Source organism: Copadichromis virginalis, linkage group LG6, assembly GCF_057382275.1.
Source record: "Copadichromis virginalis isolate Kocher_CV1m ecotype Utaka linkage group LG6, C_Virginalis_male_GT1.1, whole genome shotgun sequence".
In the NCBI taxonomy this organism is placed as follows: domain Eukaryota; kingdom Metazoa; phylum Chordata; class Actinopteri; order Cichliformes; family Cichlidae; genus Copadichromis; species Copadichromis virginalis.
The window spans coordinates 2624900-2644247 of NC_140623.1; the positions used below are offsets into that span (position 1 = coordinate 2624900).

The 19348-nt window shown below is 40.2% G+C and overlaps 1 protein-coding gene across 1 annotated transcript; it reads right to left on the minus strand.

Moving 5' to 3' along the window:
* Positions 1–519: 519 nt before the first annotated feature.
* Positions 520–18915, minus strand: traf5 (Tnf receptor-associated factor 5). Its single transcript, XM_085458217.1, has 11 exons — positions 18783–18915; positions 16979–17274; positions 16596–16659; positions 14675–14776; positions 14226–14390; positions 13853–13930; positions 13217–13291; positions 13038–13130; positions 12423–12563; positions 1779–1944; positions 520–1117 (listed from the first exon to the last, which is right to left on the minus strand). Exons 2-11 carry the CDS (start codon positions 17269–17271, stop codon positions 531–533), a joined length of 1764 nt encoding a protein of 587 aa, XP_085314343.1. The 5' UTR covers positions 17272–17274; positions 18783–18915; the 3' UTR covers positions 520–530.
* Positions 18916–19348: the final 433 nt, after the last annotated feature.

Below are 19348 nucleotides of genomic sequence, written 5' to 3' on the forward strand. Positions count from 1 at the left end.
GTAGCATGTTGTTAATAAAGTCGAAGAGTGGTTGTTTCCCCTCTGCTTCCTCTCTTATGCCAAAGATGCACAAGTTCTTTCATTTTACTCGGTTTTCTAAGTCATCTGTTTTGGCTTCAAGAAGTAGGATTCTTTTGATAGTTCAGTGATGTTTCTGTTTTTTTCAAGTGTGCTTTCTACCTCAACAATGCAAGCCTCAGCCTCCTCGATATGAGCCGCCTGGTTCAATATGTCTCAGATTTGATTTGAACTCATCCAATACTTCATCTGTGTTGTGTGCTGGATTTGGTGCGGTTGTCTTAGTGCCTGTCTTGCGTCTTCGGGAAAGATTTCACACCGTTTGACAGATGAAGCTTTAGACATTTCAATGCTGTATATTCCAAACCACACTAACAGCATACAGTTTGTACGCTGTCTTAGTAGCAATCCCGCTATGCTGCCATCTTAAGGCTGGGCCACATGACCCCATCCCTATGGTATATCTTTGTTAATATTGTCATTTAAGCTTATCATCAGATAATGAAGAAATTTTACAGCTGCTCAAAACCTGTCATATCCACCTTAGCTTTCACAAATAGCGTGTTGTCTTTAACGTACAGAGCATTTTGGGGAGTTTGCAGCATATTGTGGGAAATAAAGCAAGGAAATCCAACAGCAACATTGGTCTGGGATTCAGGAGTGGGTTGTTGGAAGCATTTGGTGGTAGGGTCAGGTCTGAAGCTGAGACTCCGATGGTTAGAGGCACCACTTTGGTCCAGAACAGAGAGAGACACAGTCTGTCTGAAAGGCCATGGCAGAAGAGTGTCAAAGTCTCCAGGCATGAGGACTACATAAAGTGACAGGTGAGTACCTCTTCCCTCCCCATCCCCATTCAGATAGGCTTTAATGGCCATCTTGTATCCACAGCGTCCAGTGTAGAATGGCACACTTGTCAGGCATGACAGCTGACCATTGGCCTCTGCCCCACTCCTCTTCCCAAAGTCTTCAATTTTCCAGATCAACTTCCCATCATAAGATGTCGCTTCAAGCTCCTGCAGGTGCTTTTTATTGAGATTAAGTTGAGCAGCATGAAGATGTAGGAGGCCTGAGTGACGCTTTAAGTTCTCCTCCAAGGTTCCTGGTTGAAGAACATAATAAGATCATTTAGCGAAATCCTGAAATATTCTTTACTGTCTAGACACGCCCAATCATTGTTGAATTATTTTACTGTTCATTTAGTTCAGAAAAACAGAGTAATAACCACCAAGGCTGGATTAACCTTTTCAGATTCCAGATTGTGATTATGAAGATAACTGTTGGTTGCAGCCTTAGTATCTTACCTCATTTCTTTTATGTGTTAATGACTTTATCCAGAAAGTTTATAGTAAATGAGCTCAGACTAAACGACATCCATAAAAGTCCATAAAGGGTCCTAATCTGGTATTTTAAATTTCAAAATCAGAAGCACAGCACAACTGATATTTTTCTTCATTTTATATTGCATCAATGCAGAAATTACTCATTGTTTCAATTTACGATTAAGAACGTTTTTCATGTTCTTGAAAACATGAAAGTAAAGAAAGTGGAGAACTGGAACCTTCTCTTAACCTTGTTGAGACAAGTGGTGGATGGTGAAAGATATTACTGGAGGATCGCACCAGACTACTTGACATTGTCTAGCTACAGTCTCTGTTGCTAAATGAAGACAGCATATTTCATATCTGACCAAGTAACAATTTATTAATACAGGGAAGACGCTGTTACATTTACTGTGGTAAAGAGGTCTGAGGTTCAGTTACCTAGATGTTCTCTAAGGGCCTCAACTTCAGACACTTCCTGCATCGCAACATCCAGAGACTTCCTGAGCTGTGCTAGCTCCTCCAGATGAGGACGAAGCCCCCGAGACACCTGCTGGAGGTCCAGCTGGACAGAAGATAGGGTATCCTCTTGCCTTCTAAGAGTTCTCTGATAATACACAGACAGACATGGGTACAGTGGGGTAATTTGTGTGTTTATTTACATCAAATGTAAATAAAACATTCTCTAAATTTTATGGTAGTTAAAATTAAGAAAGACAGAATATAATCAACAAAAAAGAAAAAAAATTTCAGAAAAAAACATTGTTATCTGGCATCATGGGTAGATAAAATTGGGTATTATCAGCATTGCAGTAAAAATTAATGTTATGCCTTTTAATGATACTGCCAAAGGGAAGAATGCATAACGTAAACAGAATTGGTCCTAGCACAGAACCCTGTGAAACGTGTGAAGAGGCCTCTTCTTTTACATGAACTTGGAGTCTAGTACATAGATATGTTTTAAACCACTGTAGTGCAGTGCCTTTAACACCTACAGCATGGTCTAATGAAATATTATGGTCAACAGTATCGAATGCTGCACTGAGGTCTAGCAGGACAAGAAAGCTGTTCATTAAAGCTGTTTCTGTGCTGTGATGAGCTCTGAAACCTGACTGAAACTGTTCAAATAAATAAGTTATGTGTCCAGCAAACTTACCTGAGTGGAATCTTCTCATTTGTCTTTGAACCTGGTCATGAGTGAAAATGATAGGTGGGGGAGGGGTGTCAGGACTTTTACCCGAAGCTATGGTGCCATGTGGAGGGGGAGGGAGAGAGAGTGCTGTGGCTGTGGATTGCACACTGACTACAAGTAAGTCAGTAGGAGGGTGAGCATTTATGGCAATGTTGAGTCTGTTGAAAAACAGATTCAACTCATTAGCTCTGTCCTCACCGCCCTGTCCTCTGTCCTCAAGTCTTGTGACTCCCTCATCTTTAGAGGCCTTCCTCACTCAGAGGGGAAGACCAGTACCGTTTAAAGATCCAGTATTGGCTTTCATACAAGAGACCTGGTTTAGAGCTCATCAATTTATCAACACTAGCCCCTATCTTACCTCTAGAGCCTCTATCTGGTATAATAAGAAAATATTAATTGGTAAGAAACCGTTCAGGTGGGAGGCTTGGTTTAGGGCAGGTATCAACCAGGTGGGGGATTTATTTGGGCAAACTGGCATGAAATCAGTTGTGGAAATCAGACAAGAATGTAATCTGGATCCAAGGGAAATTTGGAGGTTTTTTCAAGTTAGACACTGTATTAAAGCCATTTTGAACAATAACTCAGACCCTCCATCTAGTATTCAGGAGGTGTTTGCAGCTCCTGGTATCAATAGAATCAGAGCATCCAAATTCTATGGGATCTTCAGAGAGGCGCACTCTCCCAATTTGGAGGGGCTGAGGCAGTGCTGGGAGAAGGATCTGGAAATTCAGATTTCAGGGGATAGTTGGAAGAAGCTGGCTTCATCATGGTATGTTTGCTCACGTGAAGCACAATCTCAGCTTATCCAATACAAGTTGCTTCACAGAAATTACTGGACTCCCAGTAAGCTAGTCAGGTTGAAGCTTGCTTACACTGACACCTGCTGGAAATGTCAGGAGGAAGCCGGGACCCTAGTTCATGTTGTATGGATGCCGGAAAAATGATTATTTGTGGGATGGGATCATTAACCTTGTGAATGATCTTTTTAATCTTCACCTTTCTAAGTCTCCAGCTTTGTGTGCCCTGGGTCTGTTACCTGACAGCAGTATTCTCACTAGAAGACAGAGACTATGGGTGCGTTTGGCTTTCATAACAGGCTGCAGGATAAGGCACTGGAAATCATCCAGCCCCTGTTGTTTCAGGGAATGGTCTGAACAAATGTCCAAGATGGCATTATATGAACAGGTTACGTACAGAGTTAAGGGGAGAGAAGATATTTTTGATCAGGTTTGGGGTCCCTTTTTGTTGTACATCGACAATGTCTCTTAGATAATGTGATACGTTGTTTTTTTTTTCTTATTTTGTTTTCCTTATGTCGTTGTCATTGTTGTTGTTGTTCTTTTTCTTTGACAGCCAGTAGAGGAAAGAAATTGGTCAAGGTCGAGTTTAGTTTCTAGGCACCTGGGTGTTCTGCCCCTTTTGTTCTTGTTTTTGCTGGTGTTTCCCAGTAGGCAGTTTCTTATTTTGTTTCTTCTGTTTTTTTTTCTTCTTTTTTTTCTCTTTTTTCTTTTGGTTTTCTTTAGCTATTGTTAGCTCTTATTTGTTTGTTGCTGTTAAGACGGAGAACTGACAATATTATTACTCCCGTTGTATATGTGTATATGTTTCTGTCCATCCAAAACATGAATAAAAAAAAAAGAAGATAGTAGCCATCCAAAATTCTACTTCTCTTTCTTCTGAAAGACTAATTATTATTATTATTATTATTATTATTATTATTATTATTTCCAATGTAGGTGAACTGAGAGTTAAAACAGAGTATGCTTAACATGTTCTACTAATTTGAATTGTTCTACTCAATTCAATTTTAGTTATATAGTGCTAAATCACAACAGTCACCTCAAGGTGCTTAATATTGTAAGCTTTCCCTTACAATTTTAAGCACCTTGAGGTGACTGTTGGGAAAACCTACATCTACACCAAACGTAACAGTTGTCTTATTCAACCAATGACTATTCAAGTAGTGGGCTTCCAAAACAGGTCAGCAAGTCAGCAAAAGTTATGGCTGAATTTAAAAAAAATCCACAATGGAAAGAGATTATTTAGCATGAACCTCAAACCAAAAGTGAGATTTTGAATTCTAGCAATGGTCCACTTTGTTTTCATTTTTCATTAATATCTAACATTCTTTGCCAAATATATCTACCAGCCCACCTCTGCACATGTCCAAACTGTGAAAGTCTGCCATCAAAGAGACTGGAGGCCTCCAAAAAATGCTGATGAACTTCTTGATAATATTTGGAGTGATCTATGCATTACACCTACACTACTATAGTTATCCCAAGGACTGAACACCGCTGTAATCATTCCGAGTACAGGGGTCTGGAAGCTGGTTGTCATAGTACTGGGTCTGTGAAATTTTTTTAAGTTATATTATTTGAATTATTGTTTTCTGCTTGTATTATATTTATATTTATAGTTCCTAGTTTCTGTTTTGTTTCTGTGCCTCCCCTGTGTTCCTGGTGTCATGTATCTGTTGAAGGTTTAGTTCTGTATTCTTGTTCTCTTTATTTTGTCTACGTGTGTTGTATGCTTAGTTCTGAGTCTTAGCACTCTGTCACTATGTCTTCCCTGTGTTCCATATCTAGTTACTTTTGTCTCTGTGTTTCATGTTTCCTTTGTTCCCGAGTCTCAGTCTGTCAGTCTGTGTCCGTTTCATGCTTCCTATTTTATTTTGATAGTCCTTGTCCTGTGTTCAGTATGTTGAGTTTAGCTTCCCCTTTGTCTCATTATGTTTGATTATTCCCTGCTCTCCTCCTGTATCTGAGTCCCTCATTACTAAATACACTCCCTTGTGTATTTAAGCCCTGTATTTTCCTCTGTCCATTGTTCCATCATTAACAATGATTTATGTATCCTCAAACTGTGTGTGGCTGTTTCAGAGATTGAAACTCTCCCAAGAGGCTGAGCCATCTCAACCTCCTGCAGCTGTTTCCACCTGGGAGCTCTGCCAGCCTTCTCAGATGAGAGCTAGGGTGAGCCGACCCAGACACCTTCATCATCGGCTAAGAGCTTGGGCACAAACAGCCCCAGCCTCCTCCTCTGTCAGCTGAGGGCTCAAGCGAGCTCATCCAGCCTGCAAAAGACTTAACATTTCTGCAGGCCGAGAAGCATCCTGAGCTGGCTTTGTGCCCTGCGCAGCTCCAGCTAGCTTCGCCTCACCCAGAGGTTTCCACACCTGCTGGTTTGATGTCTGTTTCCACTGGAGGCTCAGGAGAGCTGCTCCAGCTGATTGCGGCTTCCAAGCCACCATCCGTCTCCGCCGGGGCCTTAGGATAGTCCGCCCAGCCATCACCTGCTCAACTGCCAGTGGCTGCCATGTCACCTCCAGCACAATCACCAGCACAACCATCTGCAGGTGCCACACCACCGCCTGCAGCTCCATCACCCATAGCTTCCATGCTGCTGACTACTGAATCATCAGCTCAACCACCTGCAGCTTCTACGCACAGTCTCCCCCATCTCCATCTCCACCAGAGGTCAGTGCGCCGTCTGGTCCTGCCTCATCTGGCCCTGCACACCAGCCGTCTGCCAATGGCTGCCAAGTCGCACTGACACCAGCCACTTTCCACACCAGCACTTTCTTTGCCATCATGGCAGCCTTAGTTTTGCCTGTACCACCGCTGTTTCCCACGCAGTCGGCCTCCGAACCTGTTTTGCCACCGCTGCTGCTTCCCACATGACCCCCAGAACTGTGTTTTTCTCTGTTTTTTTCTGAGGAAATGATTTTATTTTCTTAAATAATTTCTTGAATAATAACATCACATTGTGTTATTGCCGGAAACCAAGAAAATGTCCAGGTATTTGACTTTTGTTTAATTCAAAAGACTGCTTGAAAATTGAGTTTTTCTAAATTGGAAAAGTGACTCTATTGTGCTATTCCTTTTAAGTTATAACTTTAAGTAGCAGGAACTGAATATTTTTTAATTTATATATTAAATGTGCTAATTTACATCCAGATCAAACTGGGTTTGTGCCCCAGAGGTTTTCCTTTTTTAACGTTCGGAGATTGATGAACATTATGTATCATAGGCATTGGGGGACTTGCAAGATCGCAGTACTGAGCTTAGATGCTGAAAAGGCGTTTGACCAGGTCGAGTGGGCCTATATGCTTGGGGTACTGGTGGGGATGGGTATCGAAAACCGGTTCTTGTTGAGAACCGGTTCCCACTGTTTCAATTCCTTGGAATCGTTTGCCATTTTTGCAAACAATTCCCTTATCGATTCCAGTTGCCCCGAATGACGTCATCACGTTGCGGAGCGTCATTTACCTGGCAGGAAACACGGCGCGTAAGCGGCTCAAACGCTCAAAAGTTTGGTTATACTTTACGAGAACGGATGACAACAGGGCAACTTGCAATACTTGCAAAGTAGATATTTCATTTAAGGGAGGAAACACTACGAATATGCAAAAGCATTTGCTCACAAAACACGCGATGACCTTAAATGAATGTCGTGTTTTTAATTCCGCTCCGGACTCGTGAAGCTCAACCCAGCAGCAGCGGTAACGTTTGCACGTCCTCTCCCGTTAATGCGGCAGGTAAATAATCAACTAACAGTGCATATTATGTTAGCGCGATCTGCCTTATTACAAAACCTGCCATTACTGTGCATTTAGGTGACCGTGATGAGAGAGACAGAGTCTGGCTCAGATGCTGGCAGTTCTCGCTGCAGTCTACCGGTAGCGTCTCCTTTCAGGCCAGGATAGATGAATGACACCAAGCAGTGACTAAGTTTGTGGTAAAAGGCTTGCACCCATTTGCCACAGCAGATGCCCCGATTTTCGGTAAGTGAATGTGTTTAATTGTAGGCAGGGACATTACTGGATATTCTTGTGTAATTGCCACAGAACAATTTATGTTATACTTTGTTATTGCTACTGAAGAATATTTATTTTATTATTTTACATTTACAATTTTTTTTCCTGGGGACCCTGTGACACCCCATTGAAGAGCCGTAGGCTGGATCTCTTAAGATCTCACTGCTGGGTTTGTAAGGCCATGTTACTCCTAAATTTCTATCTTGTTCAAAGAGAAGATATAAAACAAAGTTCTAAGCCAGGGGTGTCAAACTCAAACACACAGTGGGCCAAAATTCAAAACTGGAACAAAGTTGCGGGCTAACGTTAATATTTATTGAAATATATTTATTGCTCCAGATATAAGAATGAATCTTTTCTTATGGACTCAAACACGTTTTGCTGAAAAACTGAATATGGAACAAGCAAAGCTTAGTACTAAACAATATATATATATTAGCTGTATAACACCAGTAGGCCAGCTCTGATAGTAATTTGGTATGGCTTCGCGGGCCAAATGTGATTAGGGGGCCAGAGTTTGACACCTATGTTCTAAGCTAATCGACCTTAGTGTTCTCCTTTTTTAAAGAGAATCGATAAGAGAATCGATAAAGAATCGAATCGTTAAACAGAATCGAAAATGGAATCGGAATCGTGAAAATCTTATCGATACCCATCCCTAGGTACTGGAGAAGTTCGGTTTAGGCGAACAGTTTATATCATGGGTTAATATGCTATATAGACATCCCACTTCTTCCATTCTCACTAACCAAGATAGATCAGCGCCTTTTTCTTTACACCGCAGGACACGACAAGGCTGCCCTTTGAGGCCTTTGCTCTTCTCAGTTGCTATTGAACCTCTTGCAGTAGACATTAGGAATGAGCCCTCCATTGACCCTGTCCGATTGGGGAATATCAAGCACTACATTTCTTTATATGCGGATGATGTTGTTTTGTTCTCATCAAATCCTGAGTGATCTGTTCCTGTACTATTGGATCTGGTGAGGTCATTTGGTGAAATCTCGGGTTATACAATTAACTGGCAGAAGAGTGAGTTTGTGGCTTTGACTGCAAACCTGGAAGTTGAGTTTTTGAAAACTTTGCCTTTTAAAATTACAGATAGATTGAAATACTTGGGTGTTACTTTGCCTAAGGATCATAAATTGATCTTTAAGCTGAATTATTCTGCACAAGTTGAAAAATTGAAAAAGGAAATGGAGGGCTCTCCCTATTTCCATGGTAGGTTTCATTAACATAATCAAAATGGTTTCTCCTCCTAAATTCTTATATCTATTTTTATATATTTTTGCCGACTCAGTAGTATTACCATTTGTTTGGGGCTTTAAAACTCACAGGATATCAAAAGTTCATCTATGTAAATCCAAACTTAAGGGGGTTTTGGTCTGCCACGTTTTCAGTCTTATTATTGGGCTGTGAATGCTAGAACTCTTGCTTACTGGCAGGAAGAGTACAAAAAGGTCATGTTTGCTAATACCCCGCCCCCGGGTGGTTGTAGAGAGTGATGCTCTTCTTCTTTCGTCTTCTAATCCGCGAACCAAGGTCAATAATTTTATAGTTTTAAACTGCGTTAAAATCTTTAGTCAGATCAAAAAAGGTTGTGCACTACCAGACACTTCGATCCATACTCCAATATATCGTAATCATGCATTTCCACCCTCATGTTTAGATGCCTCTTTTGAGGTCTGGACACAGAAATGTATATTTACTCTTAAAGATTTATATATTGATAGGCAATTTGCATCATTTACCCAGTTGGAGAACAAGTTCTCTCTCCCTACATCACATTTTTTCCATTATTTACAGATAAGAAGCTATGTTCGTCAGAGTATCCTCAACTTTCCATTTCTTCCGGAGGAGGAGCCAATTTTTAAGCTCCTTCTGAGCTCCCCGGCTTCTAAAAAGTTGGTCTCTGGTTTTGTGAATGGTTTTTCAGAGTATTTGACTTTTAAATCTGACTTTTTGAAGACAGCATGGGAGGAAGAGTTTGGTTTGCTATTTGGAGATGAGGTTTGGGAGAGGAGTCTGTGTAGGATCCATTCTTGTTCTATAAATGCAAGGCATCCATTAATTCAATTCAAAGTGCTTCACAGACGTCATTATTCAAAAACTAATTTGCATAGGATTTTTCCTTCCATTAGTCCAATATGCGATCGTTATAAACTTGGAGAAGGCTCTCTTACCCATTTATTCTGGACTTGTCCCAAATTGCATAACTATTGGTTAAATGTTTTTCTGATATGTACAACTGCACATTAGAGCCACCCAATAACTGCATTGTTTGGATCCTCCTCTTCCCTTTTACACCTCAGCTCTGCTGCACAAACTACAATTCTGTTAGGAATGGTAATTGCTAAGAAAATTATCTTGGCTCTCTGGAAGTCTGACATTGTACCTCGTGGCTGGCAGAACTGATTGCTCTACTGCATATGGAGAGAATTAGGTATACATTAGAGGACAAACTTAGTATGTTTTTTAATGTGTGGCAGCCATTTTTAGATCATGTATTAAAACAAAGTCTTCTGATCAATAATTCAGTCTACCACCCTAGTGTTTTATTTTTGTAGCTTGCCAGTGTTGAAGTAGTATCTTTGTTGATGCAGTGTAATTTTTTGCCTTGTTTTTTTGCCCTTGCTGTTGTGTTGTCTGTTTTTTTTCTTTATATCAAAAATCTTAATAAACATTTTTTTTTTTAAATGTGCTAATTTTATTGCAGTCAAAAGGTACGTGTCAAATGTATTCAAACTCTTGAAGTTCTTATAAGCTTCAACTTAAAAAAAAATTAGGTTCTGGTAACTTTTGGGGTTTTGCAGTATAGTTGAACTTTAAGGGGCCTGTTTTGGGTTTAACCTCTTTGGGTTTAACTTCCAGTGTCCGCTGTTTTAAAGTGAATCTGGAAAGTATTTACAGTGCTTCACTTCCCTATATTGTCATGTTACAGCTAGGGATGGGTACCGGTTCTGACATAAACGGTAGTAACCAGAACAAAAAGCAGCGCACATTTGGTGTTTTATATCGGTGCTTTTTTTTCCTGAGATGTCATATGCTTCAGATTCTAGCCAATCATTTTTCATTTCACATACGTTCTTTTAGAGCAGATCTACAGATTAAAAATGCCCAAGGTGAAGCGGTCAAAGTGGCGACGCATAGCGTTGTTTTAAAAGCCGAGAAATGCGCCGTACCTACTACGGGTGGTTTGCCTGTTATCGGACTCGGAGCAACATCCCCCAAAAGCCTGAAGAGGAGAGTCCTGGCCCCTAGCCCTGCCAGTGTAGCAGAAATGATGATGATGGCAGCAGCAGCCGTTCTTCTCTGCGTGAGTAGCTTAATGTTGTTCGTGTGTAATTTACGTTGAGTAGGCTAACCACGTTATTACATTAATGCATGTAAGGTGAACTAGCAAACAGCGTTGTAGTTACATGCGGCTTCTTGTTTAATGGCAGATACTCCTTTCACCCTGGCCAAAAAGGGTAAAATGACCAAAGAAAAAGTGGAAAACAGCTAAACATGAGAGGTTTTTGGACAAAGTTTGTGTTTTTTCCATTGTTTAAGCACTGCTTCCAGCCAAGAGTGATACCATATATGCCCCATAGCTGCAGAAAAGGCTAACATTGTTATCTTTTTACAAAAAAAACAGCTAAACATGAGAGGTTTTTGGACCAATTTTGTGTTCTCCATTCTTTAAGCACCGGTTCGAGCACCGGTTCGAGCACCGTTTAAGCACCGGCACCGTTTCAAAAGTACCGGTTTGGCACCGGTGTTGGATAAAACCTAAACGATACCCATCCCTAGTTACAGCGTCATTAAAAATGGATAAAATTCATTTTCAGCCTGAAATTCTACACACAATACCATTAATGACAAAGTGAAAAAAGTTTGCTTGAAACTTTTGAAATTTAGTAAAAGTAAAAAACAGTTGTACATAGGTATATGCAACATTTGCTCAATACTTTGTTGCAGTACTTTTTGAAGCAATTACAGCCTCAAATCTTTTCGAGTATGATGCAACAAGTCTTTTTTTCTGCAGTTTCTTCTTTGCAGAAAATCTCAAGCTCTATCATGTGGGGAGGAGGGATGGGGAGTGTCAGCGCACAGATCTCTCTAGAGATCTGCAGTCAGTTTCAACCTGATCTGTCAATCAGGTTCGAAGTCTGGTCTCTGGCTGTACCACTCAAGGATATTTACAGAACCACCTCTGTACATTGCTGCATTCATCTTTCCCTAAATGATGAATAGTTTCCCAATTCCTGCTGTTGAAAAAAATCTCTATAGCATGATACAGCCAACACCATGCTTCACTGTAGGGATGGCATTGGGCATTGAGTCTGAGTCACAGCCCTTTGCAGCATGTCTTCCCCTCTCTCTCACCCTTTGCTTTCCTGTTGATTTTTCACTCTCCCTATCAAAAAAGCCAATTAAAGGCCAAAAAACTCTATGGGATGTTATATAGACAGTGTATTTCCAAATCATGTCCAATCAGCTGAATTGACCACAGATCAAGCCAGTTGTAGAAACATGATCAATGAAAATAGGATGTACCTGAACTCAATTTTAAATGTTATGGTTTTGAATACTCATGTAGGTGTTATATTTCTTATTTTCCCTTTTAATAAATTTGCAATAATTTCAAGCAACCTTTTTTTACTTTGTCATTAGGCAGCATTGTGTTTAGAATTTTAAGGTAAAATATCAATTCAATCCTATCCCCGGGCGCCTGCTTAGTGGGCTGCCCACTGCTTCACTGAGTGAATGGGTCAAATGCAGAGAAAAACAAGTAATTTCCCCATGGGGATCAATAAAGTATCCATTATTATTATTATTATTATTATTATTATTATTATTTGGAATATAGCTGTAATATGACAAAATGTGGAACAGGTGAACTGCTGTGCATAGTTTCCAGATGCACTGTAAGACAGAAAGTCAAAGAAGCTCCTCAAAGTTTAAATATAGCCATTACGAAAAAATAAAAGTAAAACTGAAATAAAATTCATCAGCATCATCCTGACTACAAATATGATAAAAGTAAAGACAGTATATGGAGAGTTGACAAGTCAGATTGTAGCCGTGTTTTAACCTGAGCCATGGAGACCGCATGCTCATGATTGCTGCTCAGCTGCAAAAGTGGTCTGAATTGCTTCTGCAGTCCAGTAAGTAGCAAAGTGTCTGTCTGGACCTCCTGCTCCATTTCCAGCGAATCCTCTTGGAAAACTTCCATCTGAGACAGGGAGAGAACAGTCAAAGGTAAACACACAGCTTGTTGTCACATTTATCTCTTAGACATTTATCTTGTCATCTTATACTAAATGAGCTATGCTGGTGAGAAAATCTTGGATATAATCCTTTGAATACTTAATGTAACTTTTTCAAGTAAGAGTTTATTTTTAATAATATACTAAGTTACTTATAAAATCAGAATATTCTAAACTCTCACAAGAAAAGAAAAATATGTTATTGGAGAAATCTTGATTATTATTGTGAATTATGAGTTTTTCTGAAACGGAGCAGATTTTTTCATATTTCACGTGCTATTCTGCAGGAGCCTACACATTTTAATTCCTTTAATAACTCCTGGACCACTGTCAACATGAGCTTATATGTGAACCTCACCGTCATGCCTCTAACCCAATGACTGCTGTTATATATGTGTACTGTTGTACAGTATCAATATCATTATGTAAAGTGGAAATACTTGTTTCTCCAGGTGGGTATTGCTCCTCAGGACCAGCAGCATGTGGTGATTGATAGCTTTGTCTTCATGAAGCTTGGCATTCCTTCTTTTACCCTGTGAATCATAGCATAACAGGAAAAAAGTCACTTGATCTTAAACGTCCAAGCAACCAATTTCACTATTTCATCAGTTGAACTAACCTGTACAGAGCAGCCAAATTTCTTAAAACAGCAGTCATTGTTAACTTCAGGACATAACTGTCTATGACTGGTCAGCTGGAAAGCAAGAAAAGAAAAAAAATCAGGTTACTAGATGACTTTGTGGAATACTTAACTGATTGGTCAGCAATTCTTGGGGTCTGTATATGTGAATCAGAAACTGTTACATCAGCTTATACTATATATAACTACAGCAACAATGTCCTTTTAATAATTTTCACAATTTTAGACTCTGGTAGCACTATAGTGCTTTTTTTTGCTAAGCTGTCCACTGTTTTGTATATAAATGATGTATATACTGAATGCAGGGGATGGGATATACATAACTGCCAGTTATTTCAGATTGTGCCACTGACGTACAAGAGTTGCTATTTGAATAATGCGGACATATATCTTCTTGGTTAAAGTTGATCTCTTTCCTCACCCCCATCCTTCAGTGATACCCTTCTGGTTTTGTTATGATGTCTGATTTAGTACTAAAACTGAGAAAAAACTGAAACAACCAACCAGCTCTGGTAGAATATTTGTGTACTACAGCTGGTTGTTTGTTTGAAACAGCAACAGTTAGATGATGGCTGTTCCTGCAGAGCTATGATGTGATTCAGAAGATGAGCTCACCTTGTGTCTGGGGACCTTTTGGGAACAGCCTTCAGGACAGTCTACCTTCACATCTGGACACAAGCTCTGCACATGATCCTATGGAGCACAGAGTCACCACAAAGTCACATCATAAATTTATACTTGTACTGTATTTTAAGAGTAAATTAGTTACACTTCAGGAAGAGAAGCATTCAATTAGATTTTGGCTGTGTATTTTCGTTGGTGAGATAAAGTCCACCCCTGACAGCAAATGAAATCCTTTAGTAATTAGCACCAATCCTGACCTGAGAAAGCTGGACCAAGAACAGCTGGAAGGATTTGGATCAACATTCTCAGTGGTAAAAGAAAAGGTGCAGTTGTTCCTCTTCTGTGCTGTGTCAGTGGACTTTACCTGAATGAGGCTGAGCTGGAACAGCTGCCTGCAGTGTGGGCAGGGTTCCCTGCGGTATGGACAGATGTTGGTCAGGTGTTCTTGCAAGTGCCTCCTCTGTAACACTGCAATGCAGCCTGTATTGGTGCATTGCACTTGCTCATACTGACATGACTTCAGGTGCTCCTGCAGGGAGTGAACAGATTACCTCAGTTGTATAGATCTGAGCCAAACATGACTTCAGCTATTTGAAAAACCAAAGAGTGATATTGCAGTGGCAATGTCCAAAACTTCAATAGTCTTGTTATCAACACTAGCACACAGATTTTAGCTAAAAACACCATGCTCACCTTATTTCTGCTATGCAAAACATGGTGTGTCCTTGTGGGCCAGAGAGTCAATATGCATATTTAGCATGAACATCTAATCTATTAAGTTGTTAGACTACAATTTGCATATATAGAGTTTACCTGCAGATTGTTTAATGTGAAAATAGTCGTGCATGCTGGGGCATTGGTGCAGTACACTTCTAAACTGGAAATTTCACGTTTGCAGCAGTTATCCTGGAAAACCTGCATGGAAAAAATATTTCTTATAACTTCAACAAATCAAAAGTGCATTTTCAAACTAACACTGAAATTTTCAAACTAAAACTGACAACACCGTTTGCATGTGTCGTCATGTGTTGTCAGTGTATCTTTTCCTTCTGTGTCCAAGAGCTCCACTGATGTCCAAAAAAACATAGAACCATACTGTTACATTTGAGAGCATGGTCAAAGGAGCTTGCAAAGAAAAGCGTCTGGACTTCTTTAAGTTGCTTGAAGACGTTTCACCTCTCATCCGAGAAGCTTCTTCAGTTCTAAGGTCAAATGAAGAATGAAGAAGCTTCTCGGATGAGAGGTGAAACGTCTTCAAGCAACTTAAAGAAGTCCAGACGCTTTTCTTTGCAAGCTCCTTTGACTACGATGACCTGGATGACTGAGAACCTTCACAGACATTTGAGAGCATGGATTTTCACTACCTTGAACACACACAGTCACTTCAATTCAATTTTATTTATATAGCACCAAATTAAAAAAAAACAGTTGCCTCAAGCTGCATTGTAAGGTAAAGACCCTACAATAAAACAGAGAAAACAGAGGAACCCCCCCCCCCCCCCCCCCCCCCCCCCCAGGAAACCCCCAAATGCTTTGGTGACAGCGGGAAGGCTCAGAGAGGAACAACAATCTGCCGCAACCAGTTGGGGGTGAGGGAAGGAAGACAGGAGAAATCACACAAATTATACATTATTTAACCTTAAATCTTGACCTGACTGTGGTGCTGAAGCAAAGGTCAGTGAAATTTTCATTATTCAGCCACAAACACTTCTTTATCAACTAGCTCAAAAAACTCATTGAATAATAATGAATGTATGCTATGACAAAGTAAAACATGTACTTCTTCACAGTTAGTTTCACATAATGGCAAATGGACTGATTCTTAAATCTTGCTATTGTACTCTACATGAGTATTCAAATCACTTTATGCAACTCATTTACTTTTATATGTCATTGTTTGCAGCTGGTCCTCTGCTTTACTGTTTAGATTCTGTACTTTCATTACATAGGTTTTGGCCACTCAGGTAGCTAATTTAAGAGAAACATTCTACTGTACACTACAACTATTAGAGACACAGCAAATATTGTTGAAACCTCAGTGTTATCGCTTAAAAAACACAGGCTCTTGTGATGTTAGTCTATGTGTATGAAGAAGATATTGTGTTTATTTAAAAAAAAAAAGACAAATGGATTTAATTTATTTATTGCAATGATCTGTTTCAATTTGCAAGAGACAGTCTGACCCCACCTCTATTCTATGTGAAAATGTAAATATTACTGTTGTACCATAACCACTCTTGACCAGGGAGATGACATCAGGGTATCAATCATGTTTGTTGACCCATAGGCCATTTATTTTGCTATATGAATCTTTTACATTTGCTTCTTTTTTTTCTTTTATTTGTTTTTTTTTTTTAAAAAGGTCAAACATATCAGGTAAAGGTGGGTGTATAGCAACTCACTTTTAGTTCATTATTTGAGGCCCACTTCTTTCCAGTAGCAGGACACTTTATTTTCAGTTGTTTCAGTGAGAGACAATCCTATATATTATTACAATCCTGATTAAATAAAAAATCTTAATAATTAATTTTACTATGAAAATAAATGTTTCTATTAAAAAAAAGTTTGTTTTATATGCTGTCAATTATAGTTCTTATGAAGAAATTCTGAATCAGTAAAAATTGGTATTGGCATGTCACACTTGGACCTGCCAAGAAAACCGTAAATGGCACAGCTCTAGCTTCTGCAGAAGCTAAAAGTCTGCCTGACAAATTACAGCTGCCCTCTGTCTCACCTCAGTTGTTGTGATCACAGCTTTGTCCACTGGGCAAACTGGGTTGGACGGTGATGAACTCTCCCTGCAACACCAAGCACAATGACCCAACCATACATTTTTTAAGGAGGACATGTGTTAAAATAAGTGTGTTTTAAGGTAGACTGTGTCAGTAAGGGTGCTATGTCAACCAGCTCATGTCTTAAATTGACTGAACTTTTTTAATAGATGGACTGTAAGACCAATATGTTTAACTTGAACAGCTTTTCTTTTAGTTCTTTTCAATTTCACGTGTGTTTTTTGGGAGACTATATCAAATTTTTTACAAGGCTTGTGTCAGTATAAATGTGGTTTTATGTGAACTGTGCCAGTGTGTGTGCATCTTAAGGTGTACTAGCTCTTACAATAGTCCTTGGAGACAGTGGAAGCAGTAGATGTGACCACAGGAGTTTTGCTGGGGATTGAGCACCACCTCTCTGCAGATTGGACAAACAAATTCCTCCTTCAGCTTCAACACAAACTTTAACCTGTGCCTGATGGAAGCCAGCTCTGAATCCCAGGAGACTGTGGGGCCCGACAACCTCCTTCTGGATTCCTCAGACCCCAGCCTCGACTCTTCGGACCTCAACGAGTAGGTCTCAGAGGGAATGCTTGCCTCCTCCGGGGATCCTCCCTGATTTGTATTTGCTGTTGCCATGAGCTTGCAAGAGGCCAGAATAAAGAGCTAGTACAGGTGATTGAAATATAGAAATATGATATAGAAAATTGTGCAGTGCAAAATGGCATCACTACGTTGGGGGTTGCCACAGTGGATCATCTGACTCCAACACACCCTATGCTTAGCATCCTCCTCTGTCACATCAACCCTCTGCATATACATCCATGAATCTTCTCTGTGGTCTTCCTCTTTTTGTCCTGCCTGGCAGGTCTATATTCAAAATCCACTGTCTCCATTTCTAATATATCCACTATTCCTCTTCTGCACATGCCAGCCTTGTCTCTCTAACTTTGTTTCCAAACCACTCAACCTCAGGTCTCACTACCATTTTGTAAATCTTTCCTTTCGTTGGTATCACTGTCACAAATCACACCTGACACTAATCCCAACCCACTTCTTCACCTCTCTTGTCCACAATGCATTGCTTTCAATGGTTGCCCCCAGGTTTTTAAACTCATCTACCCTTACTATCTCTGACACCATAACATGCTTTCCCCCAAAGTCCATCCATCCATTCGCTACCGCTTTTCCTTTTCAGGGTCACGGGGGGCGCTGGAGCCTATCCCAGCTGTCGTAGGGCGAGAGGCGGGGTACACCCTGGACAGGTCGCCAGTCTGTCACAGGGCTAACACACAAGGACAGACAACCATTCCTACTCACATTCACACCTAGTGACAATTTGGATTTTCCAATTAACCTATCCCCACAAACTGCATGTCTTTGGACGGTGGGAGGAAGCCGGAGTACCCGGAGGGAACCCACGCAAACACGGGGAGAACATGCAAACTCCACACAGAAAGACCCCGGCCTGATGGTGGAATTGAACTCAGGACCTTCTTGCTGTGCGGCAACAGTGCTAACCACCGTGCCACCGTGCTTTCCCCCAAAGTCTGTAGCATATATAGTAATACATGTAAAAAAAAAAGAAAAAAGAAAAAGAAAAACAAAACTATAGGCAGAGCTTTAATAACAAATCCAACTTCTACAACGCATTAGGAAATCATAACTAAAAGTAAAGTATTTCGGATCAATCATCCCGTTATCATCAAAAGAACAAGACTGTACATTTCTAGGTGTGTGCGCACAGTTACAGCACACAGTGGGGCGTCATACACAGCACATGCTAATGATAGGTACACGTGAACTTTATCTTTGCCGCTACTATACTGCTATGAAACCGTAAAAACAACGTTAATTGTGCGTTAAATGTATTTAAAGTAAAAGAGACAGAGGTCGTTGTGTTGTCTGTGCTCAGTCTACTGGGGAATCCCCGCTGCTGCGTCTTTCTTTACATTTCAGCTCAAATTAATGCTCTGGAGGCCGTTTTACTTACTGCTATGCTTCTCTCAAACAACTTTAAGCACCTTTCGGATATTTAACGCGTTTATCCTCTGAAAAGTTTCGAACGCCAGATGTTCCCTCTGAGCACCACGGCTGATTTACTTTCATTTTCCACTGTGAGTCCAAGCTTCAGCGTTTGGTTTTCTTACCTCAGTAAGTGAATCTCTCTGAAGACATTAAAACACTTCAAGACAGCGATCCATGCAGTCCCAGCATGGATCAATGTTAATGATCGCTATTGATGATCCTATGATAGGCAGCGCAGCCGTAGCAGCAGGAGAAGGAAACGTTAATGCAGGAAGTGATTCAACAACCTGCTGCTGCCCGATGCTATAGGCCTATTGCAGCTCACACGAGGTAAGAAAAATCGTTTCATTCAAACTGTAATGAAAGGCAAGTTACAAGATTAATATCAACCACTGTTGGAAGAAGTACTCAGAACATTTACTCAGATTAAAATCCAGTAATCTAGATTGATATGCTACATCACTCCAACGAAATACAGCGTACATAATGAAGTTGCAGTGCAACTCTAAGGGCTCTTCTCTTGAATCTGTCTGCTGTTACCGTAGGCTACTTTTTTTTTTAACTGTTTAGTGAGATTTTTGTACATTTTTACGCTGGTGACACAGAACTATACCTGCCACTTACACCATTTGAACCTGGTATGTTGGCTGTCTTTGTGAAATTCAGAATTGAATATCAAATAATTTCC